Here is a 24893-nt window from a genome sequence, read left to right as displayed (position 1 = left end):
TGCTTTGTCTGCTTGAAGAAATTCAGGAAAAACTAATTCAGTAAGTGTTGTATACAATTCTGAAAGTGCTCTTTCTGTGCTTTTGTGGCATAGTGAGTTACTTAATCCAGATTCAGTTCCTGGAAAAGCTTGGTCTCCTACTCTCATGAGCAACCCTGCTGTTGGTCAATAGTTCCATTGTTATCCCAAGGTTCTGTTAATTAGCTTTTGCTCTGTTGTGTGTTCTCTTGTCCCCCAGCTTCTTTCTAGTCTTAAGCTCCTCCATCCATTTGTTGTCCTCTTTGAGTTCATGGAAACTTCAGAGGTCCAGATCCATGAGCAAACTTTGAACCCACAGTTTAAAGATTACTCATACTACTTCCATCTTGCCTGGACACTCTGTCCTATTAGTGCATTAGTTAAAGGCTGTTCAATACCATGTTCAAAAGACCGCTAACAGCTAAGGAAGGAGCTACATCTTAAGGAGTGATTGTTACCTTCTTTAACTTTCCTCTTTTACCCAGAACATCTGAAGAAACGTTTGGAAGACTACATGGCCCAGTTCCCAAATGTCCGAATCCTGCGCACCAAGAAGAGAGAAGGGCTAATAAGAACTCGAATGCTGGGAGCCTCTGTGGCAATAGGAGATGTTATCACATTCTTGGATTCTCACTGCGAGGCCAATGTGAACTGGCTGCCACCTCTGCTAGGTAAGGAGGTTGTTTGAAGTGTTGCTCAAAACTGATCTTCAGGCTGGTAAAAAGCTGGTGACAGATGTCGGCATATGGTTTATTGTATGTCCAGGCTGCTGTCTTCTCATTCAGAAATGTCCAAAGGAGAAAATAAATGACTATCTGGAAAACTGACTTTCTAAAGAAAATCCTGGGAGAGCTGTCAGCGACCTGTAGGCTTCAGTACAATGCATTTCTCTATGCGAGAGTCATAAAACCCACAATTTCCCCCAAAACAGTTTTTTTTTAATTAAAAGCAGAGATCATGTTCTGTTACCCCCCACTAAGAGAACTCTTGCATAATTTATAGTTTGCTGGAAGAGCAAACCATTCATGTAGTCATTCAGCAGCTCGTAAAGAGAAATTAGTTGAAGGACATAAAGCTAAGCTTGTAGTTTTTAAATAGCTCTTGACTGTTTCTGTGGAAATATATTTAATCTGCAAACGTGGAAAATCATATTTTATGGATAATGTGAATTGCTGCTATGTACACCTAGAATGTGTGTGATCCTTTACAAAGTGGTCTTTAAAATAGTCTTTAACAGGATTGCAGTTTCATAAGGTGAATTCTTTCGCATGTATCTTATTAAATGGACAATGTTCTCTTTTTCAAGGGAACTGGCTTTTTTCCTGTGCATCTTAATTCTGACCTGCAGCACCCCACTCCCCTACTGATCTAATTCTGGACCTACCTTTCAGTGAGACTCTACTTGTGCCGAACTGCAAGTTAGTTCCATTTGCAATGCCCAAATGGAAAGGAGGATGAGACCACTCAACCTGGGTTTTTTGCATGTGACCAGTGCCAGGATTTGGACTCTGGACACTTGTAGGACCAGAAAGACTGTGCTTACTAAACCAGCCACATGACTTATAGCGCGCATCTGGGAGCATCCAGTTTACTTAAGGTTGCAATGCAGTTTTATATAGCATCTTTAATCCTAAAGAGTATCAGGCTGCTCTACAAGCCTATTTCAAGTGACATATGTGCCATGGGAATGCAGCCAACTCTGGGGTGAAACATGGCATCTGTCTAGCAACTAATGACAGTAACACCAAGAGGTGAAAAACATGTAGTCGCAAACTGAAATGAAAAATTGTCGTCTGGGTTCTCATATAGCAATGCTGTTACTTTCACGGCCCGTCAATTTGTGTGTCTGGTATTAATTCTGCATGGTGTAAAACATTTGCGACTTTCTGAGCCCCAGGGAATGGAAACAAAAGAAGTCCAAATGCCTTTGAAATGAGAACATGTACAGTATGCTTTAATTTAAAAATATAAAACATTTTTGTTACAGGTGTTCCTTGGAATCTACAATATATTATCTGTCACTTTGGTTCTTAAAGTTAACTTCTAGTTAAGAAAACTTGTTAATAAAATGAATATTGAAGTTCCAGATGTCTAGGTTGGAACTAATCCTGTCTCGGTATTTTTCAGCTGGAATTAAAGATTATGGGGAGGCACAGATGTATGTTTCTAGAGCCTGCCAAGATTAGTTATGCCATTAGTCTGAATCACTTCCTGCCAGATTCTGGCACGACACTTCAAAGCTTATTGGGGTTAGGTGGCATAATGGGTTATTGCACTAGCTTTCAACCAGTGCAGAAGGGGTCACATTCAGGTCACTTGTTAAAATGAGTTTTGTGGGCTCTGCAAAGTCCTTAGAACATGCAAAACATTCTGTTTAGTCTGGCATTTTAAGTGGCAAGGGACCATTGAGAAGGGTGGGGAGTTATCCAGGTTTTTTGTTTCCATTTGTGATGCATTCAGTTTTTCTCTCACACCATAGGGTGGCTATTACCGGAGTAAGTGCCTAATTTTTCTATATCATGTATGTATAACTTATGATAAATTGATGTCATAAATACATATAACACCAGAGATTTTGATGTGACATGGAGCCTTTGCCCAAGAGAAGATTTAGGGTATGTCTACACTACAGTCATGGGATGTAACTGCAGCTCGTATAGACATACCTGAGCTAGCTTTAACCTGGCTAGCTCAGGTAATGGTGGTAGTAAAGCTGCAGCAGTGTGGGTTTCAATGCGGGCTGTACATGCTCCCCCAGAACCCTGGGTGATGACTTGGTTGACTAGCCCATGCTGACATCTGTATTGCTGTATCTTCACTGCCACCTGTATGCAAGCTAGCTAGATTAAAGCTAGCTCAGGTGTGTCTACAAAAGCTGCAGGTTCATCCTATGATTGCAGTGCAGACTTGACCTTTTAGTTTGAGGGGAAATGATAGCACAGGTCAGAACTGAGTACACATTACCTGGAAAATATAATTCTAACCTAATTCTGGCCAATATAATTGGTTCCTCATCTTCATATATACTGAACCGACATGCAATTTTTAAGGAAAAAACAGAAAAACAACAAAGCAGAAAATTCACCCATTCTGTAATGAGACAGCTTCTCTAGATCTGAAGGTGTTTAGTGATGCATAAAAGTTGGACTATGGTATTAGAATTATAACTAGTTGTATGGTGGTGGTTCCATGGTAATGAGATAAAGTAGACTCTTGTTTTAATATTGGCTTCATACCTGTAGATACTTTCCTTGTAACTATTGGTGAAAGGGACCACTAGCTACATGCTTACTAATTTATTTCTCTGTGATCCTCAGACCGCATTGCTCGGAACCGCAAGACTATTGTGTGCCCAATGATTGACGTAATTGACCATGACCACTTTGGATATGAGACCCAAGCTGGAGATGCGATGCGAGGGGCATTTGACTGGGAGATGTATTACAAGCGGATCCCTATCCCTCCTGAATTACAGAAACCTGATTCTAGTGACCCCTTTGAGTAAGTTGTTGAAATGCAGAGTGGTGACAGATGGCTAACAAAAGGTGCCCTGTTATAGGGTTGCTTATGCCTTGTTGTACGGGGAGTCACAAGTTGGTGGTAAACTACCCTCTGTTTCTAGCAGCTATTTATTTTGTTGGGTAATACGTTTCATTTAGACCAAGAACTGTGGACACAGTCTCCTCCTATGGCTACTTTTTAGAAACCTAAACTCTGCAGAGGTTAAGTTAATGAAAATTGTAATGTCTAATGTAGTCATCTGTTACCAAGATCCTTGGAACATACGTTTGTGACTTGACATTAGGGACACTAACAACTAACAAATAGCTCATGTGTCATTCTCCGGTAAAACCCGGTAGAATAATTAGACCAATTTTGATGATTGTTGTGGATTACAGAAACAATCATTTGGGATCAAACTGTTTCGTTATTGCTGTGCCTGCCAGCCTTAAAGGGCGATAGAATAGTATCAAATTTCTGCATCAAAAAACTGAAGATCCACCTTTTGACTTCAAGCCCCAAAACTGACCAATCATGCTAGGAAACTTGATTTCTGGTCTCTTGCTTCCCAGGCTGGAAGGGCAAGGAGGACTGCATATGTAACATGTTGGGGGTCCCTCCAGAAGAGGGAATTCCTTGTGTCACTCAACAGTGAACCAAGTAGCCAATATGAGGAGTGGCGTTGACTGGTTCCGAAGGGAGCCCTGTCCAATCCTCCTGGGTTGCAAGGAGTGGGAAAGGGTTGTAAAGCAAGGACAACTGGTAGATGCTCTGACAGAGGTGCAGAGGCACTAGGAGTGGGTGGTGAGAGAAATATTAATGGTATCTTGTTTTTCTTAATGTTCAGCTGAAACGCTGTATCTTGAATATGTTTGTAATACGGAGTCTGGTTTTTCCTTAAGGTCTCCTGTAATGGCTGGAGGACTGTTTGCAGTCGATAGAAAGTGGTTCTGGGAGCTGGGAGGGTATGATGCAGGTCTGGAGATATGGGGAGGAGAACAGTATGAAATATCCTTTAAGGTGAGCTATGTTCTCTGAAAATTACTTTTGCTTTGAAAAGATCTTGAAAACTAAGAAGCTCTCTGAGGTATGGAGCAAAAGTTATCTCTTGTGTGTATATAACAAGACGTTCAAAAGGTATGGGTGGTTGTAAGTAGGGATAGCCAGTTTAATTCTTGACAGTGCTAAGACACAGAAAACAAAGCATTAGTGATAGTCAATTTGAAATGAGACAAAATATTACCTGTGTGGTGCCACAGGGTCCATTTTAGGACCAGTATTCAATATAAGCAAGGCCTGTAGTTCCACCTATTAGTAAGGTTGCTTGACATTTCTCATTACAAGGTCTTGTTTTCAGTTGCATATAACTTTCTCAAACTTTAATCGTTTGTGCTGGAATTTTCCATGCCAGGGTATCTTCCTTAGGATGATGTTTTCTGGAAAATTCTAGCCAAAATAGTTCAGTTGTGTTCAAGAACAAGGTTAGGGGGAAATACATTTTGCCCATGTTGTTTAAAACAGGTGTCTGCAGCATTTTCTTTGAAAAGTTCTAGTGTCCCTGTGCTCTGGAACAGGACTTGAGCGATGTACTTTTGGGGTGTATTTTCACAAGGAGAGCAAAGCTGGCCAAATTACAAGCCTTTGAAAAATCACACATCTCCGACTTTGGTTTTTAGTAGCTAAGATTTCCAGAGATTCCATCCTCATTGAGCATGCTCCATTCCCTCACAGCTGCTAGTTCTGACCATGCTGCGTATGTACCATCTCCACAGAATAGATGAGTGTGCCCCCTCCAGGCCAGGGCTACAGGAGCGAAGCTGGGCTTTTCCTGTAATGGTTGCTACCAGCCGCTGCAGGCCAAAATGGGGCTGTGCATTGGAATTGAGAGCAGGGAGTCTGTCTCCTGTGCACACAATGGTACCCCCTTCTGGAGAATAAAGCCATTTGAGTTGAATGCAGAGGAGACAAAAGCTGAACCAGGGGAGGGAAGGAAGTAGATTGGGACTGGAGGAGATGGAGGGAGGGGAGCTGGTGAGAAAAGTGCAGGAGGAATGTGTGAACACTGAGATTGGATGAGGAGAGGTGTGGAGACTGGGACTGGCTGGACAAGGAGACGAACTTGGAATCAGTGGGGGGAGGAAAGGAAGGGGAACCTTCCAACTTTATCGGGAAAGGACGCAATTAGTCCTACAGACAGCCTCCTTTACTATCTAACCTGATTCATCTCTAGAGGGGGCCCATTGTGTGCATTGAATGAGGCAGAGGAAAAAGTGGTGCGCGGTCATGTAATTAGACTAACATAATGCGTAAACACAAGGGGGCTGAACTGAGATTGCACAGACAACTTTAATTCTGGCCTTTCCTAACTCCTGGGTGCTTGTCTGTGCAACTGCAGTGTGTTGGTTCTCGTTCTCTCTCTCTGTGTATGTCATACTGGATTGGAAAATACTGAACAGGATGCCTCTCTCTAAATCAATAGTACACATTCATCTAAAACCGGGTTTCTCAGCCTGCAGGTGATGTCCCAAAATAGGGTTGACAATATGCACCAAAAGAATTGCCAGCTGCTCTGGTCCCACGGGTCTGGCTGGGCTTTGTTCCCTACTCCAGACGTTGCGACCTGTGCTCGGATCACGGTGACGCTCGTTTGACCCTGATCATGACGGGAGGCTGGCCAGGCCAGAGTTTGAGTGATGTCTCCATGTGCCAGATTACAATGGCACTCACATGAATGTGGGGGCTGGGCCAAACCTAGTGGTCGCAATGTCCTGAGTGGGGAGCTGAGCCCAGGCAGCCACACGGGACTGGAGCTGTAAGAACAGTTAATGCAGGGGGGCCACTTAGATGGGGTGAGCAGTTCCCAGTGCCCTGTGCTTCAGGCCGCCTGTTCGCTTTAGGAAGGCTTCCCTGGGAGTTGGGTGGGGGAGGGCAGGCATTGAAGGGATCAGTGGCGGCAGCACCTGTTGTGCCTATCCTATTGTCCAGAGCTGCAAGACCAGGATGAGGAGGCCACTCCTGCTCTGGGCTCCTTCCTGACAGCATGGGGCTGGGGCAGGGGATCTTGGGTGGCTGCCGCTGAGCAAGGGGCTCTGTGCTAATTCTCAGGCTCCCTCCATGACATGGACGCTGCCAGAGATTCCCTGCTCCCCAGGAGGTGCCGGGGAAGCTGCCAGTCATGGGGTTCCCTCAGCCGCAGCATTCACCTTCCCTGCGAGCCTGGCACTGGAACAGCCCATTTCCCCCGTCCACAGAGTCTGATGAGCCATCCCCGCCCTGGGAGGAGGGAGAAGAGAATGGGGAGCCTGGTAACCAAGCTCTAACAGAGGGTGGTTTCCTCTGGGGTCTCTGCACCCTGGTGTGTAGGCAGCTCTGGGGGCCACTGGGGGAACTGTCGCCTCTGGCTCTTCCTCAGAGGCTCTCAAACAGCTGAATCAGGTAGTGGTGGCAACTGTGCGGGCTGGGGGGGAGAAGCCCAGAGTGGAGTGATGTGGGGCTTTGAGGGAGGCAGAATCGTCAGGATCTTCACCCCACCTCAGAAGTAGGAGCTGCTTGGAGCCAAAGTGCCCCAACAGCAGCAGCTACTGCTGATGGGTTAAAGGACCGCATTTCACCATGAAAACAAGCTGATCATCTCTCCTCTGCCAGACTCCCCTCTTCTTATGGCCCTTGTCTTCTCACCCACTTTTTCTCTCTCTCCTTTATCTCTATTGTTCTTCTGACCCCACACCCTTATCCAGGAGACAGCTGCAGCTTACTTAAAATGGTAACCACAAGACGGGATCCAGATTTTTTGGGTGCCTATCTATATACAAATAGCTGGAAAACTTCAGGGGGTGGGAGTGGAAATGTGGGTAAAGCGGGAGGCAGACATAAGAATCTGGCCCAGAGTTCATACCAGAACTGGAGGAGAAGATTATCTAAATCATTTCTGGCATCATAATGTTCTCTGCCATTTCAAAAAATTCAAGAGCTTCCTCAGACCTAAGTGGCCCCTGAACCCCCACTGACAGTTGCACCCTCCCCCCATTGAAATCTGAAATTGTGCCCCTTCAGGGGGTGAGTGCAGGATGGGTACTGCAAACCAAACCCTGCCCCTTCTCCCGCCATTGAAAAACTTGTATATGACAAGGGATTGAAAAGATTGAGACTTGGTGTAAAGGGCAGAGCAAAGAGCATAGGTGAGGTATAAAAAAGTGGATGGCATAAGAAAAGGGAGACAGGAGCCTGCTATTTTCCATGATACACATACAAGAGACAATCAAGGAGCCTGCCACTTAAAACTGATAAAAAGAGAATGTGTTTATGCACAACACAAATAATTAACTGGTGGACCTCAGTGCCACCGTACATCAGTAAGACCAGGAGTTTGGTAGGATTCATAAGAGGGTTAGATATATATATGGACAGTAAGAACATAGTTATATTGCAGTTTTTTAACCTCTAAATAAATATAAACTGTCATGCTTCAGGGCACAAACTGAGATCTGATGTGTATTAGGAAGACGTTTCTCCTTGCTATGAGGTTTCTTGCATTTCCTCTGAAGTGCCCAGCTGCTGCCAAAGGCCAGATGCTGGTCTAGATGGAGAACTGGTCTAATCCAGGGTGGCAGTGCGTATGTTTTTGAGGCTCTGACAATGGTTGTTTCATATGAATGAGGCTATTTTTTATCCCAGTTGTGATTGTTAAACTCTTAGACATTTGAGGATGACATAAGGAGACACTCTATTGGCCATGCTTTAATGCTGTTGAGATATCTATATCTTTTATAATCTTCCATTCTTCTGAAGCCATGGAAGTGTGTGAAAATTCTCACCTCCCACGTTAATATGTTTTCTCCTTACTGACATCTGCAGAACTCTGGCTTCACTTTTTCTCATTGTAGAACTCATTAAGAATGTTGGATCAGTAGACTCTGATGAATGAAGTTGCCTTTTCACAGAACAGGCACAGTATGGGTAATGGCTATGCAGACATCTCCACACTTAACAGTTGGTTGTTTCAGTCCTGGTTTAGAGAAGCCAGAGATGGGGATGGTTTAGTCTCTAACCAAGCAGTCCTGACTGCTAAGAGCTAGACTAAGACTGCTCTCATTTTGCATAAGCCCCAAACATTTGGAATAGTAAGTGACTGATGGTGATGACTCACCTGGCTTGGGGAAGGTTTTATTAACCACTGCTGATTGCCTGAGCCCAAGACATGGGTTTGTGTGGCGCATGAATTTGCTGAGCAAAAATGGTGTCATTGCAACCCATGAGACTCCTGTTACCTTTGCTGCCATGAAATCATGCATCCTGAGATATCTTCAGTGAATCTGGAAGTGGCAGTGGATTTCACAGACAGAGGGAATTAATTTTTAAAGGTTAGTTAAAATGTATTTCTGTACAGAAGGCCCCCTTACGCCCTAGAGGGAATTCAACCCCATATCTCTGTTTAACTCAGTGGTGGTTTAATTTGCAATTTTCCTTTAACAGTTTGCATGAGCATTTTGATTCTTATAGTCCTAGGGGCTACTGAAAGAAACTGGCTGGCGTCCGTATGGGTCCAACAGATGGTAGCAATGACCATGAAACAATGCATAGTTCAGCTTAGGCAGCCAGAGTCCCTGCTCCAGTTCATATCTTATTTGTTTCTTTCACCAAGTAGTTTCACAAATCTGCACGACTTTATGCTGTTTAAAGACCTATCAGACTCTGTTCATCTGGCAGTTACCACACCATAAATGATACTGTCCTCCCATTGTTTATTTACAAAAGGCTAAGTAATAAAGCCATATTGGAGGTCTCTTGTCCTCTCTGTTGGGGGGGGGGAGAATCTCCCCTTGGAGATTCCATTACAGTTGGATCCATTTATCCCTTTCAGTGTTGTGTAATGAAATTGTGTAATATTGTAATTCTCTGCAGGAGAGGGCAGAGGCAGCATTCATCTTCTTTCTCTTGGTCCCCTTTTGAAAATGCTGGTTTCCAAGAGCGATGACAGTGGCTATGCAATCCCTTTGTGTCTCATGCTGCAGCAGTCACACTGCTTGATCTACAGGAAACAAGACTCCTTCATTCATGTGTTTGCTTATTCTCTCTGAAACGCAGTGTGTTTTATTTCAGTCCAGAGATGGTAATTTATGAAGGGCTAAATTTACTCTAATCTCAGCAAAGACCCTTTTTTCTTTCAGTTAAAATGAAAGAGGCTCATTGTATTTCAGAAATTAAGATAAATTGATACATTCATCTATGGCTCATAAATTTAATAATTGTGCTGGAATTACAAGAATAGAAGGTTTGTTCATAATAAAGAGACATGCAGATAGAATTCTGAAGCTATGAAATTTCTTAGCAAAAGGGAGATTGTCAGATAATTAAGGCCCTGATCTTAAAGCTAAGGTACGTACCTTCGGATTATTTATTATTAGGCTCAGCAGACTTCACTTTTGTTTTTATAATTTCAACAGATTTGTTTATTTCTGTTAAATTCTTCTTTTGAGTGCTTGTTCATATTGCGTCTCGGTCTATGTAGCTAAGATCAAGTGTAATATCTGTTCTTAACCATTTAATATCTGATATGTCCATTCCAGTGTAGGTGTGTGCTTGCCCCAAGCACTGCCTCCAGAAAGTTTTCCCTCAGTGGTATCTGTTGAGTTGGCACTGGTGCGCCCTGGGGTCACACGCTAATAGCGCTGGTATAAAGGGTCCCTACAGCCCCCTCAGTTCCTTCTTGCTGGCTAACCCCGACAGGGGTGGGGGGTTGGAATGGACGTGAGCAATGCATTTCGAAGGACAGCAGTTATGGAAGGGAATATAAAGGGAAGGGTAAACACCTTTAAATCCCTCCTGGCCAGAGGAAAAACCCTTTTACCTGTAAAGGGTTAAGAAGCTAAGGTAACCTCGCTGGCACCTGACCAAAATGACCAATGAGAAGACAAGATACTTTCAAAGCTGGAGGGGGGGAAAACAAAGGGTTCTCTCTGTCTGTGTGATGCTTTTGCTGGGACCAGAGCAGGAATGCAGGTCAGAACTCCTGTAAAGAGTTAGTAAGCAATCTAATTAGATATGCATTAGATTCTGTTTTGTTTAAATGGCTGATAAAATAAGTTGTGCTGAATGGAATGTATGTTCCTGGTTTTGTGTCTTTTTGTAACTTAAGGTTTTGCCTCGAGGGATTTTCTATGTTTTGAATCGGATTACCCTGTAAGGTATTTACCATCCTGATTTTACAGAGGTGATTCTTTTACTTTTTCTTAAATTAAAATTCTTCTTTTAAGAACCTGATTGCTTTTCACTGTTCTTAAGATCCAAGGGTTTGGGTCTGTTCACCTATGCAAATTGGTGAGGATTTTTATCAAGCCTTCCCCAGGAAAGGGAGTGTAGTGCTTGGGAGGGGGGAAACGCTGCCAAGTGGCCACTTCCCCTGTTCTTTGTATAACACTTAGGTGGTGGCAGCTTTTAACCTAAGCTGGTAAGAGTAAGCTTAGGGGGTCTTTCATGCAGGTCCCCTAGAGTTCAGAGTGGGGAAGGAACCTTGACAGAAGGTTAGTAACCATTTTTTCTTCTTTGGGTGCTTGCTCATGTCCATTCCAGTGTAGGTGACTCCCAAGCAACAGCGCAGGTGGAGGGTTGGGGGTTTACTGACACACTGATTGTAACACAGCTCGGCCACTCTCAAGCTGACTGTACCTCGTACCAAGCCAGCGTTGTAATAAATAGCAGAGCAGGCTCATGGACACAGTGATGGTGGAATGAGGGAGTAGAAAATGAGGGAGTGGAGAAAGGGAGTGGAAATTGGCATTTTCTGTGCTTATGTTTGGTGAAAAATATCATTGGTGGCTGGATTTTTGTTCTTAAATAGTGAAAAATCACAAATCTTAAATAGCAGAAAGTAATTGACCCTCATTCCAGTCAGATCCCTGTTTGCAGTCAAAACATCACACACTGACCTCCTAGCTGGCTTCCTTTTCCTATGATTTCCTCCATCTCTTAAAACAGACAGGAATTGCTACACAAAGGCTAGTAAGCCATCTGTCTGTCCCAGTATTCAGTCTCCTGTAGTAGCCAAGAGGAAAGTGTTTTTAAAAAAAAAATTCTCCCTTCCCGTTTTTCTGTTCTCCCCCTCCCACCACCAGTCTGAGGAATGTGTATCCTTGCACCAACTTGCATAATACAGTACCCCCACAGTGTCAGCCATTCCCATGCAAGGGAACCTAGATACTACAGTGATGAGGGCCCTAGAAATACCTCTTCTGCTTCCCTTTTGTTAGTAAGGCTACGTCTACACTACCACTTTTGTCTGTACAACTTATGTCGCCATCAGGCAGGTGAAAAAACCACACACCCAAGCGACATAAGTTACATGGACAGAAGGGCCGATGTGGACAGCGCTGTCAGTGGGAGAGCTCTCACCCACACAGAGCGGCTACACAAGTGATCTTACAGCGGAACAGTTGCAGCAGTACAGCTGAGCCGCTGTAACCTCGCTAGTGTAGATAGGACAGCCTGGGCACTACAGCATGGCCATATCTCCTTGCCTCGTCACAGATAATGCCTCTTGTGTTCATTCTGGTGATCAAATTGCTGTGCTTCGCCCTTCTCCAGAAGCATCAAATGTGAACGCTTTCCCAATTTCCACAGCATGAACCAGGTTGCATGTTTTACAATAAGTCCAAATACTCCGCAGTTGCCATCTGCATGATTAATGTCTGGGCTTCCCTCCTGCCACCCCGCCTCCTACGTTAGCAGCACAGTTCTGATTTATGTTTCACCGCTGGCCCCGCTGCAGGTGCTCAGCATAGGGTGCAGCTGCAAAGGGGTTGCATCTGACAATGTTGCTGGTTTTATTGCTCAAATTAGCACTCATTGTGAGCCTTCACTGCTTATTCTGAGCATGTATTCAGGCAGCTCTCCAGCAGCTCACATGTTTGCCCACAGTGAAACAGGCCCGGCATTCTACTGCTTTCTCTTAAGTCAGGGCAGAATACTTAATTCTGGAGGGGCTTGGGTTTGGATAAAGGGCAGCCTCTTTCCCATCTCCCGCTCCTTTGAATGCAGAGTTGATCTCCGTCTATCACCTAGCATTGCGGTCTCTATTCATCCCTGGCTACCAAATGAAGCCTGGATCAGGCGGCAAACTAGTTTCCTACCAAAGACCAGCAGGAAGGTGGAAAACACCCCAAAAGGGGATTACTGGACATGGCTGTTATCGCTATGTCAAATACTCCAGACGGGGGGAAGGGTCCCCACCGATGATGACTGCTGCAGTAGGGGAGTGCTTTGTGCAGAGTCACACACCATTCCAAAGTTCTTTTTGCTATCTTAATCCCCTCTAGAGAAATAAGTTGCAGCTTTGGTGGTGGCTGATGCTCACAGTGAGTGGGGCTGAGATCTACTCATTTGCTCTTTCCTGTTGCTTCCTTTGCTCTTACCTCCTTCTTCCTATACAGAGAACTCCCTGATCTATCCACTGCCTCCTTTCTCTGCCACCTGCCTCAGAGACAGCAAACCACTCTCCTCTCCACCCACTTGTCCCTTCCTTTCCTTACTCCCCTTGAAGATAGTAGAAGGTTGGCTTTCTTTCAAAGGTCTGGCTGATCCCTTTGCTGCTTCCCAGTTCTCCGTGGGGCAGCATGTTGTCATTCTGGCACATTCTCTGGAAATTGTAGACTTTGTATATCCAAATAATTTGGAATTATGCTCTAACAGTAGTGTTTTTTCCTAACGTTTTGTACGACATTGCTACTTGGAGCAGCAGAAAGAGAATGTACTAGCATAATGTGAGGATAGTGGAGATGGGGTGAAGTATTACTTTGTTTCCCTATCATATTCCATCGGAAGATCTAAATTGCTTTACAGATGGTGAATGAAGCATTACAGTCCGGCAGAGAATACTGGGGTAATATTATCTATCTTAGAGTTAATCTGCCTAGGATCACACAGCCAGGGGTGAGAAATCCTGGCCTCATTGCAGTCAGTTGCAAAACTCCCATTGACTTCACTGGGGCCAGGATTTCACCCCAGTTCGCCTGATGCCAGACCCCACCTTCCCTCAAAACCCAGGATTGCAGTATTTGTGAATATTTCCATTATTCTGGAAAGAGATCTGATTAGATCACCAAATGAGTTACTGGCTCCCCTGACTGGCTTTATCTGTAGTCCTCCAGGAGCTTTAGTGATGGCTTCTAGAACCTTGAAGCTCATCTCATCAAAATGAAACTTTGATATCTACTGTCATGGTAGCCAGGGAAGATAGGAAGCTCCACATTATATCAACTCTACTCAGAATAAACACAGAACCACCCCAGCTATGTTTTGTCAACAAATCATGACACACATTGTTGTGAAGGCACACGGTCCTGCCTTACAGAAAAGGAAAGTTGTCTCGGCACTTTTTAAAATGGTGTATTTTTAGTGTTGTGTTATGTCTCAGACAGATTAACTGTATTCCTTACCTAAAACCAACTAACATGGGTAATTGATTTCATCCATTCTCTCAGCTGGCACACAGCTATTTTGAATTTTTGTCCTGCAGTTATTACTTGACAAACCCTTGATTATATGTTTTTTCTTCAATACTAACTTTCTAATTCTTTCTGTTAGCTATGTTTTGCTGATGCATGTCACACTTTTTTCCCCCTTTCCTCCAGTTTTATAGATAAGAGCTGGTAATTGTCTTCATAGAGGCTGTAATGAATTCTGTCATCACACAAAGAAGCTTGCTAATAAAACAAATCAAAGCAGCAATGAAAATGAATGGGAAGCATGCTTTAAAATTAGATTTTTACTACTTGAATGCCACATTGTCACCTACAGAATGAGGAAATATTTAAAAGGCACCAAAAGCTGAGCTGGATATATTTGAAAGCTCCTTGTGGTATGTCAGTAGGACTCACAAAGCTTGCAGCTTTATTCCCAGAGTGCTGCAATTGCACAAAAATCAGTAGGCAGCCAAATGTTTTAAACTGTGGTCCGAAAAGTGGATATAGAAATTACCATCTTTGTTCCCTGTTCTTTCAGCAATTTACTTGGCTTAATAGTCTGTCTCCTCTTGGGATCTTTTGTAATGATGTCGTCTTCTGTGATTGTAATCTTCTCTGATGCCAGGTGACTTCTTACATCAGTGATACTGATACTTTACACCCTTGTGCTTTGAGATCTACTGATGAAAAGTGCTATGTAAGAGCTCGGAATGACTAACCCTATTTCTCTGTTCTGTGTAGGTTCTCACACCCTGTTCCCCCCTCCCCCACATAGTATCTGAGTGCTATCCAAAAATTGTAAATCTATGGCCTGCCTTAGCTCATCTAGCAAGGGTGTTCCATGGCAGCTGATCATATTCCTACTGACTGCACAGTGCCTGAGTCCATGGTCCCAGAAGGGAAAAGAGTCTTTGGATAGCTTGGTCCCAGAGCACTGAGAGTCTTGAAGATTAAGACCAGGACTTGGTAGCTCATGGGCAGATAGTGCATGGATCCAAGCCCCAAAGTGATGTGCTCCTCTCAATCTGCATGTTATAAGGTGGCAGCTGTATTCTGAACCAATGGAGGTTCCTTAGGTTCTGTGGATTCACCCACAAGTATGATGTGTTATAACAATCTACTGTGGCTGGCATGTGCATGATCACTATGGCCAGACCTGAGTCTGACAAGATGGGATGCAGTCTTCTGTCCAGCTGCAGAAACTTTACATTCCTGTTATTGCTGTGTGTGTGACCTGTTTTAGGAGTCCGAGGATGGTGTTGTCTTGGAGGCTCTAGGGCACATGCACTTTGCTCTCTTGCTCTCTTTTTCCTTTTTCCCTTTCATATCTCCCACACGTGGTGAAGGTGAGGCAGGAGGAACTGTGAGGTGGAGAGGAGATGAGTGAATGTAGGGCATGGAATGATGAGGCAGAAGAATGAGTCAATGGAGAGGGAACAGGGGTGTAGTAGTTTTAAAAAAAAAAGTGGGTAAATTCCATATTCCCTAAATGAGAAGTGGATAAACTCATTTACTTGAGTTTATCCTTGACTATGCTGCTGGGGGGTGGGAGAGACTGCTTATACATTTTAAACTTGTGTTCAGGCAGTCCTTTTATCTGCACGCAATGCTAATGCCTTGGGATGAGGAAGAGCACAGCTGGTGTAGCCTCCCATAGGTAGAAGCAAGGTGCCATTATTTCCTGGCCTTAGTGGCTCCTTCAGCCTTATTGATCACTAAAGCTCTGCAGGCTTTCCCTGGCTCCAAAGACTCTGCAGTCCTCCTCCCAGTGCAGATAGTCTGTGTAACTCATAAATTCCAGGTTTCTCTCACTGCTTCTGCAGCCATCCTTGCTTCCCAACCAAGTTCCATACATTGAATCCTGCTTTCTGCCCCAAAAGCCTTGCAGAGCTGCTGAAGCCCTTTGCAGATCTGCATTATGTGGGCTTAAAATATCACTGTATAATACTGAATACTTGGTCTCTTGGTCAATAGAACTTCTGATATATCCAAGCAGTGAAATCCTATCCCAGCCACTGCTGCAACCTGCCACTAATGTAACTTGTATTGCACAGGAGTTAGAGTAAGGAGCACCACTCTAATAGTACCAGTAGAAAGGACAACTGAAAGGACTCCAAAAGTTAAATGGAGTACAGACTTTAGTCATCTGCAGTAACTGTCCTGTCCTCTCAAGATATAACAGTAATTAAAAAGTACTAAAGGAACAAAAATCCATAGACCAGAGTTTCAGTCAAAATTCCTTTTTGTATTCTTTACAATAATAAATATTTGATTAAAGTATTCTGGGTTAGTGGAATTCTGGTCTCAGGAAACTGTGATAATATGAAGAGATGAAACTTCATTAAGCTATACACAGGAAATGACAATGATTATTAAATGGCTAGGGGCCAGTAGATAGAGATGAAACTCCAAAGGACTTTGGTGTAATAACTAGTAATTATGCAGCCGCCTTGGCCAAATATTTCATTCCCTTACTAAATATTTAATATTGTAGCCATAGAATGTTAGTGAATTGCCTTCTATGCATGAAGCTGTTGACTAAATTCATTGTACAGTGAATTGCAGGAGTCCAAATTAACCATGATAATGGCGTGGACCAATAACGCTACCTTAGCTTGCAGGCCAGTGGTCACCATCTTGTAATATTTATATATCTCACATATAGTGATTTTGGGTACTGAGGGGGGGATTTGGGTATCAAATCAAGAGCAAGACAATGTCAAGTGTCTCCTACTAAATGAAAGCAGGAAAAAATAGAAGAAGCTGTTTGAAGGTCAATAGGAACCAGGAATCTACTTAATGGAGCCTCGGTCAGGTAGTTAAATGTTTGTCTGCCCCTCCTTTGCTAAGACAAGCACTTTATTTTAATTAAAAAAAAAGCCAACTGAGTCGGAAGCCAGTCCTCTTAAAGTGCAATATCCTATTTTTAACTTATAGATTAGATGTTCTCTGACTGGCTGAAGTTCCTAAGTGTATTCCTTAAACCTACTGGAATGCATTTACTCACTGGTACAGAGAGCAGCATTCACTCTTTCATTCACGTAGTCAGGCAAAAAGATTACATCCGCATTAATCTAGGTATAAAAGAAAGATGTTAAAGGATGATGGCACAGAATCAATGTCTCTGCATGGAAAACAAACTTCTTGGCCTCACCTTGACACTAATCAGGCATCAGGTCATTATTCTGCAACTAATGCTCTATTCCATTGACTTTCTCTTACTTTTTTTTAAATGTAATTGTTTTCACCAGACAGGGACTTCCACTAATTGGAGGGCTGCAGAAGCTAGGAGTGTGTCTCTGCATTAAAAGCATAGCATTGATCTCCTAGACCTAGACTTTGCTCTGATACCCAGCGACAGTACAAAAGCATGGGAGCCAGTATTTTCTGGTTTGAAGCTTAGGCAGGTTTGTGAATAATTCCATCGAGTGTTTGTGTAGCACATGATCTGACCTATAGTGTTGCCCCCCCAAGTTACTTTTGGAGCTCTTGCCTGACGCAGAGCACAGGATTTGGCATGGGGATCCAATTTTTACTCCCTGTGTGCAATAATACACCATTTCACTTTAACTTGGGAAATAATCTGTGTCGGAGCTGTGCTGTTCAGAAAGAATCCTTTGCTTTTTCCCACCCGATGACCAAGGATCTAAAGAGCATCTCTACAGCCAATATGCTAATCTTTTGGCGAAACTGAAAGATGCCTGACTGAGCAGCCAGCAATCAGGTTTGAAGTTAGTATTTGAGGGACCGGCTGAATCAGTCTTTAAAGTACAAAGCTTCCATAAATCTTCCTATATTGAACATTTTTTGCTTTTCAGCTGAAGTGTATTCCGATTGTATATCTGTCCCTCTCTGCCATCCTACAGGTGTGGATGTGTGGGGGTCGCATGGAGGACATTCCTTGCTCCCGAGTGGGTCATATCTACAGGAAATACGTTCCTTACAAGGTTCCAACAGGAGTCAGCCTGGCGAGGGTAAGTGTTTTTTTCTAAATAACCTTCCTTTGCAACTTTAGAGGCCCAGGGACAGGCATGTTGAGGACTCCACAAGCCTCAACTCTCCCTATCTTGTATCATGCTTAGAGATGGGAAAAGTCCTACTGGCTTAGCAAATTTGTCCCTCTGTTGCGGCAAGGTACATTCATTCTCCCCTGCCCCCTCCACTAGAGAGGAAATCTAATCGTAACCAGAAGCTACTCTGGATCTTGACCAAAATTCTCGGCGCATTTGGAGTTATGGGGCTGTGTGCTTGGCTGGCTGTCGGCAATACAATCCCAGTAAAAGTACTGTATGCTTTTATCATTGAAATTTTACACAGTCATAATAGCTCAGAATACATTCTGGGCAGTGTGGTACAGGATGGTGATTGTGCTGCTTCAATGATAGAAAGACTTTTCAGCCTCATAGCATGTCATGGGTGTTCTCATTCCGTAATATGGTAATACTCCGTTTAAATAAAGGGATCTCATTATTATATTCCAGTATAATTAATGTAAGCTCCTAGGCTCGTCTTATGAAGGTGGTGTGCAGGTTTCCTTTGAGGATGAGGACTGAGAGGTCAGATATGGTGTGATCATTTTGTGATAAACATCATATCTCCCATGGGTCAATACTTATCATTTTTCTGTGCCAGTTCACCCAAGCTTAGTGATTGCTTCGTTTCACCCACATAGTTGCTACCGGGGCGTTCAGTGCACTGGATGAAGTGCACCACATGCTTTGATAGGCATGCGTAGGACCCATGAATCTTGAAGGGCGTGTTGTGCAGAGTATTGATCATCATAGCAGTGGAGATACATCTACAGGTTCACAGGCAGATACCACTGAATATGCTCCCAGGAGAAAATCCAGGATTTACACTTCAACACAGTTAAAAACACCTTCACCAAACAAGGACACTCTACCAGAGAAGTACATCGCATCATGGAGCAAGCCAACCTTCTACTATCTTCAAGGGGAATAAGGAAAGGAAGGGACAAGTGGGTGGAGAGGAGAGTGGTTTGTTGTCTCTGAGGCAGGTGGCAGAGAAAGGAGGCAGTGGATAGATCAGGGAGTTCTCTGTATAGGAAGAAGGAGGTAAGAGCAAAGGAAGCAACAGGAAAGAGCAAATGAGTAGATCTCAGCCCCACTCACTGTGAGCATCAGCCACCACCAAAGCTGCAACTTATTTCTCTAGAGGGGATTAAGATAGCAAAAAGAACTTTGGAATGGTGTGTGACTCTGCACAAAGCACTCCCCTACTGCAGCAGTCATCATCGGTGGGGACCCTTCCCCCCGTCTGGAGTATTTGACATAGCGATAACAGCCATGTCCAGTAATCCCCTTTTGGGGTGTTTTCCACCTTCCTGCTGGTCTTTGGTAGGAAACTAGTTTGCCGCCTGATCCAGGCTTCATTTGGTAGCCAGGGATGAATAGAGACCGCAATGCTAGGTGATAGACGGAGATCAACTCTGCATTCAAAGGAGCGGGAGATGGGAAAGAGGCTGCCCTTTATCCAAACCCAAGCCCCTCCAGAATTAAGTATTCTGCCCTGACTTAAGAGAAAGCAGTAGAATGCCGGGCCTGTTTCACTGTGGGCAAACATGTGAGCTGCTGGAGAGCTGCCTGAATACATGCTCAGAATAAGCAGTGAAGGCTCACAATGAGTGCTAATTTGAGCAATAAAACCAGCAACATTGTCAGATGCAACCCCTTTGCAGCTGCACCCTATGCTGAGCACCTGCAGCGGGGCCAGCGGTGAAACATAAATCAGAACTGTGCTGCTAACGTAGGAGGCGGGGTGGCAGGAGGGAAGCCCAGACATTAATCATGCAGATGGCAACTGCGGAGTATTTGGACTTATTGTAAAACATGCAACCTGGTTCATGCTGTGGAAATTGGGAAAGCGTTCACATTTGATGCTTCTGGAGAAGGGCGAAGCACAGCAATTTGATCACCAGAATGAACACAAGAGGCATTATCTGTGATGAGGTAAGGAGACAGGACAGCAAGGGCACCAGCGTTACTAACTGAAAGAAAGCAGAAGAGGTATTTCTAGGGCACCCTTGCATGGGACTGGCTGACACTCAGGTTTTTTTGCAGTGGTGGTGTAGCCGTCTTGGTCCAAGGATATGAGAGTCACGAGGTGTGTGAGGAACTTTGTTTGTGAAAGACAAGCTTTTGAGATTACACACAGCTCAGCCGATGAAGTGAGCTGTAGCTCATGAAAGCTTATGCTCAAATTAATTCGTTAGTCTCTAAGGTGCCACAAGTCCTTCTTTTCTTTAAGTCTGGGAAAGGTACTCAGTGTGTCACAGCTAAATACAGTTTATTTAGCCTAAAGAGTAAAACACATGTTTCAGGGGACCATTGAAGAGGAAGTGGGCAATTAACATGTCTTCAGTCATAGGACATCACCTACAAAAGACGAGCTTGGGAACTTGAATTCATAAAATCAGGCTATCAGAAATACCCGTTTCATGATTACAACAGTTGGGTAACTCACTAACCTCCTTTGTCCTGTGACTACAGAAGTGTTAATTGCCCGCTTCTTTTTAAATTGGTTAGTCTCTAAGGTGCCACAAGTACTCCTTTTCTTTTTGCGAATACAGACTAACACGGCTGTTACTCTGAAACCTGTTCTTTTTAAATGGTCTCCTACATCACTTTTCCCTCTTATGCTAAATAATTTGTCCCCTTGTATCTAGCTGTGACACTATGTAACTTTCCCAGAGGTGAAGAGCTGTGTTTTAACTCTCTCGTTCACCACCAGAAGTTGATCCAATAAAAGAGATCATCTCACCCACCTTGTGTCTCCAATATCCTGGCACCAACACGGCTACAACATTGCAAACAATGTTGTAATGATTGTTTTTGTGTTTTGATATTTACATGGCAAAGATTTGCAAACCTATTAAAACTTCCATATTTAATAGTAAAAGAAAAAAGAGCCCCTTCATCCTCAGACCTCACACTGTACTGGAGGAGTAAGTTACAGGAAAGGCCTGTCCAGTCAAATTTCTTCAGTATTGTAACTGAGAAAGAAAGAAGATTACATCCTTAGCATTGTATGCTGCAGTTTTTTACCTCTGGTTTCCAAGTAAATTGAAAAAGGGTAGTAGCGCCCTCTGGTGGGAAAAAATAATAGAAACAAAGGATACAAAACTAAACCAAGAAACAGGTCTCCTACCTGGCTTATATCTAGATCAGAGGGTCAGAAAACATCTTACTTGAACGAGACTGTGCCCTAATTATATATTTGGAATGTATTACTGTGACAAAGTAACTACCTCAGAGAGAGCTGCAGTGTTCTTCTTTCATCTCCCCTGTAATGTTAGAATCCTCTGATTCCTTGTTAACTCCTCCAGGATGTCAGAGGGCATTGGGAGCAGACTGGTGTGGGGCTAGAAACCTTGGAATCACCAGACTTGGAGAACATTTAGGCTAAGGTTTACGTTTAGTTACATCAGATCATATCAGTGATCATAAAGTGACAGCTTGGGAAGGGGGTGTGTTGGACTGTATTTGGAGCTGGATAAGGAGGTCACTTGCTTGCAGTTGCCTTAGCTGTCTTTGCTTCTAATCCGCCATGGCAAATGCATTGCTGCCAGTTGTGCATTCCATTGGAATTGGTACGTCAGGTGTACTTGTTGTGCTCGGCAGTCCAGCGAGTTTTTTCCAGTGAGAGAGCCTCATGTTGCCAGGCAGCAGTCAGGGAGCTAATGACCTATTGTACTCACTATGTTAGACAGCGCAGCTGGATGCACTGTGTGTGTTTGGCAGCAGTCAAGAAGCTGTGTATAGCTACATTGTGGATTTAATGTTAGCTAACTGCTTGCACTGAAATGATTAAATTGCTGGTTTAGTAATATATTGAAACTAAAATTCAGTGTGCGCCATTACCTGCTTGATATTTTTATCAATATATCTGAGTTTTTCTCCCAAATGAAGACTTGAGTCCCATTTTAGAGTCAGTACAGAAATAGAGTTAGCCTATGAGAGGCTTTGCTATTGTTTTTTTTAGTGACTTGGTCAGAGGCCAACCTGTGATACCTGTATGGTTAACAGGAAGCAAACAATGGGGGATGTTCTGAAGGGACTGCATCTCTAGTGTGTATACTCTCCCACTTACTGTGCCTCAATGTTAAGTTTCTCTTAGTTTTGTATATAAAAGAGATTAACAGTGGAAAGGAGAGAATTCTGTAGAAAGATGCTTTCCAAAACTGGGTGCTGCAGATCTCATTCACAAAGGATATGGCAGGGTGGATCAGAGGAGGAGGAGTGGGAAGTTGTCATCTCAGACCTCAAAGTGTCCAGTGGTATTTACAATCGCTGTCTCTGCTCTGACTTGTATTTAAAACAAGTTCTGGCTAAGTGCTATTTCCACAGCCACAAGGAACCACAAGTAATGGCCAATCACCAAGGATTCTCTTTTGACATCAACCAAACATACCTTTCCCTATAACTCCCCTGGACATAGAGAATACACTAAAGATTATCTTGCTCCTAGCAGCTCGAGAGAGCGCCTGTGTTAATGGAAATCCTTTCTGAGCAAAAACATGAGACCTGCTCTGAATTCTAATGCAGAGTTTGAATGGACACAGTTTTTCATGTACATTTTTCCCCCTCATTCCTTCCACACGTGCCTGCTACCTATGTAGAACTTGAAGCGTGTGGCTGAAGTGTGGATGGATGAATACGCAGAGTACATTTACCAGCGTAGACCTGAATATCGGCATCTCTCTGCGGGGGATGTGAATGCTCAGAAGGAACTTCGCAACAATCTCAACTGCAAGAACTTCAAATGGTTCATGAGTGAGGTAGCTTGGGATTTGCCAAAATTCTACCCACCAGTGGAGCCCCCGGCAGCTGCCTGGGGAGAGGTGAGTTCATTTAATAAACTGCTAGGGTTGACAAGCCAGAAAGATCTACCAGGCTATTTTGGATTGTTATAATAGAGCTAATCATGAGCCCTGATGCCTATTAACTCCATTCCTATGAACAGACATTACATCTTTATTCATAAAGATTCTGCGCTGAATGCTTCAGAGATCAGAATTCCTGTATGCTTCATTGTACTGGCCTGCTCAGGAACAGAGCAGACCCTTTGGCTGACAGTTTCCATTAGCACACAATTATAAAAAGAAATTGTATGCTGGCTTGTTCTATAAGATTGCAATTAGTGCACCATGTTTTAGGGGAGGCACCATAATCCAGTGGATAGGATGTGGGTTGGGGAAGCAAGAATCAAAATAAAAATAAAACCCAGATGTCCTGTGAGACCTCGGACCAGTCAGTTAGCTTCTTTCCCATCCTCCTCCTCCTTGTAAAGTGTCTAGCCTAGGGATAAGAAACCCATATGTGTTTAAGGCTTGTTCCCCTAATTATTATTAAATACAGGGGGTCCCCAGTATGTCTCTCCTGCTTATCCGTCATTTTGCATATCTGTCACTCATCCATAGGGGAACATGTTCGGATTCACATTGGTCCCGATCCACATATTTGTCACTTCACCTTTTGCGTGGCTTTTCTTTGGGTGCTTCCCTGGCGTTCAGGAGGCGCTGGGAGGGAAGGGGCAGAGGTGATGGAGGGGGCAGGAAGAGGCAGAGCGGGCCGTTATTTTTTATGGGGGAAAATGCCCCCGTATCAGTCGCCCTTTTCAGGAATGCAACTCCCGATGTATACCGGGGACCCCCTGTCACAGGCTCTGCCATCCTCTGGTGTAAAGGTTGTAAGTCAAAATAGGGATGACCTTTTATAGCACAGTAATCTGCCTCTTTCCAGTTGTAACAATGTCAGCTCAATTGTATAATAATGTAAGGCATTTCACATTGCACCTTTGTACTAATAGCTACAGTTTTGAGGTAACTTCTTAAATCATTCTACCTCTTGGCTGTCACTTTGACAAAAGTGTAACGTAACTAATTAACAATTTAATATTGCAGATCCGTAATATAGGAACTGGTCTATGTGCAGATACGAAACATGGAACTCTGGGCTCCCCATTGAGGCTGGAAACCTGTGTGAAAGGCAGAGGAGAGGCAGCTTGGAACAACATACAGGTAATCGAGTCTTCCTCGTAACACATTCATTTTTAAAAGGATCATGGTGAGGACAAGCAACATTTAAAAATAAACACCTTGGCTATGCACAGTGGCTTCACCTCTCTGGGTAATGAAGCACAATGCTGTGCCAGGTGAGTGAAATGTGGTCTGTTACCCATTGACCTAAGTACCAAATGTACTGATGCTGTTCCTAGTAGACTGCAATTGTTAGTATAAAAGCAAACAGCAGGAGGGAAAGGAACTGGAGCCTGGAAGGCTCCTTGAGGAGCTTTTACCTTTTAGTCTTTGAAGGGTTGGGGTGAACAGAAGAGAATAACAAAGGGAAAGAATATACCAAAACAATAAAAGAAACCGGTAACAAGGCAACTATGGTATGTAACAAAGTGAATATTAACTTCAAAGCATCTGCTGAAAGAAGTGATAAAGAGGAACACCATACATATTGATGAACCTGCAAGCACAGTCAATAAACACTTACTATCGTTCCTCTGACAGGAAGTAGATGCATGATTAACATCCCAATCATTGCTGGGGAGAGAGATTAACCTGACTGGGCTATCAATCCACCCTCCTGATGCATTAGGTGCTAGAAATGACAGCTTTATTGTAACAGGGTGGGCGGGGGGGAATATTAGTTAGTCTTAAAATGTAAAAAGAAAAGGAGTACTTGTGGCACCTTAGAGACTAACCAATTTATTAGAGCATAAGCTTTCGTGAGCTACAGCTCACTTCATCCGATGCATATCGTGGAAACTGCAGCAGACTTTATATATACAGAGAGAATATGAACCAATACCTCCTCCCACCCCACTGTCCTGCTGGTAATAGCTTATCTAAAGTGATCATCAGGTGGGCCATTTCCAGCACAAATTTGT

General features: G+C 43.6%; 1 protein-coding gene across 2 annotated transcripts in view; it reads left to right on the top strand.

The window, feature by feature from the left end:
• Positions 1-24893, top strand: part of GALNT10 (polypeptide N-acetylgalactosaminyltransferase 10) — a 122212-nt gene that overhangs the window by 87770 nt on the left and 9549 nt on the right. For both annotated transcript variants that reach the window (XM_073355269.2, XM_073355270.2), the window contains exons 5-10: positions 504-689; positions 3336-3519; positions 4422-4539; positions 17843-17950; positions 22615-22836; positions 23899-24015. In XM_073355269.2, the coding sequence (XP_073211370.1) occupies positions 504-689; positions 3336-3519; positions 4422-4539; positions 17843-17950; positions 22615-22836; positions 23899-24015 (935 nt within the window). The remainder of the gene's footprint in view (positions 1-503; positions 690-3335; positions 3520-4421; positions 4540-17842; positions 17951-22614; positions 22837-23898; positions 24016-24893) is intronic.

Source organism: Lepidochelys kempii, chromosome 8 (genome assembly GCF_965140285.1).
Source record: "Lepidochelys kempii isolate rLepKem1 chromosome 8, rLepKem1.hap1, whole genome shotgun sequence".
Classification (NCBI taxonomy): Eukaryota; Metazoa; Chordata; order Testudines; family Cheloniidae; genus Lepidochelys; species Lepidochelys kempii.
Note: the sequence above shows the minus strand (reverse complement) of the source record. Positions and strands in the feature narration are given on the sequence as shown.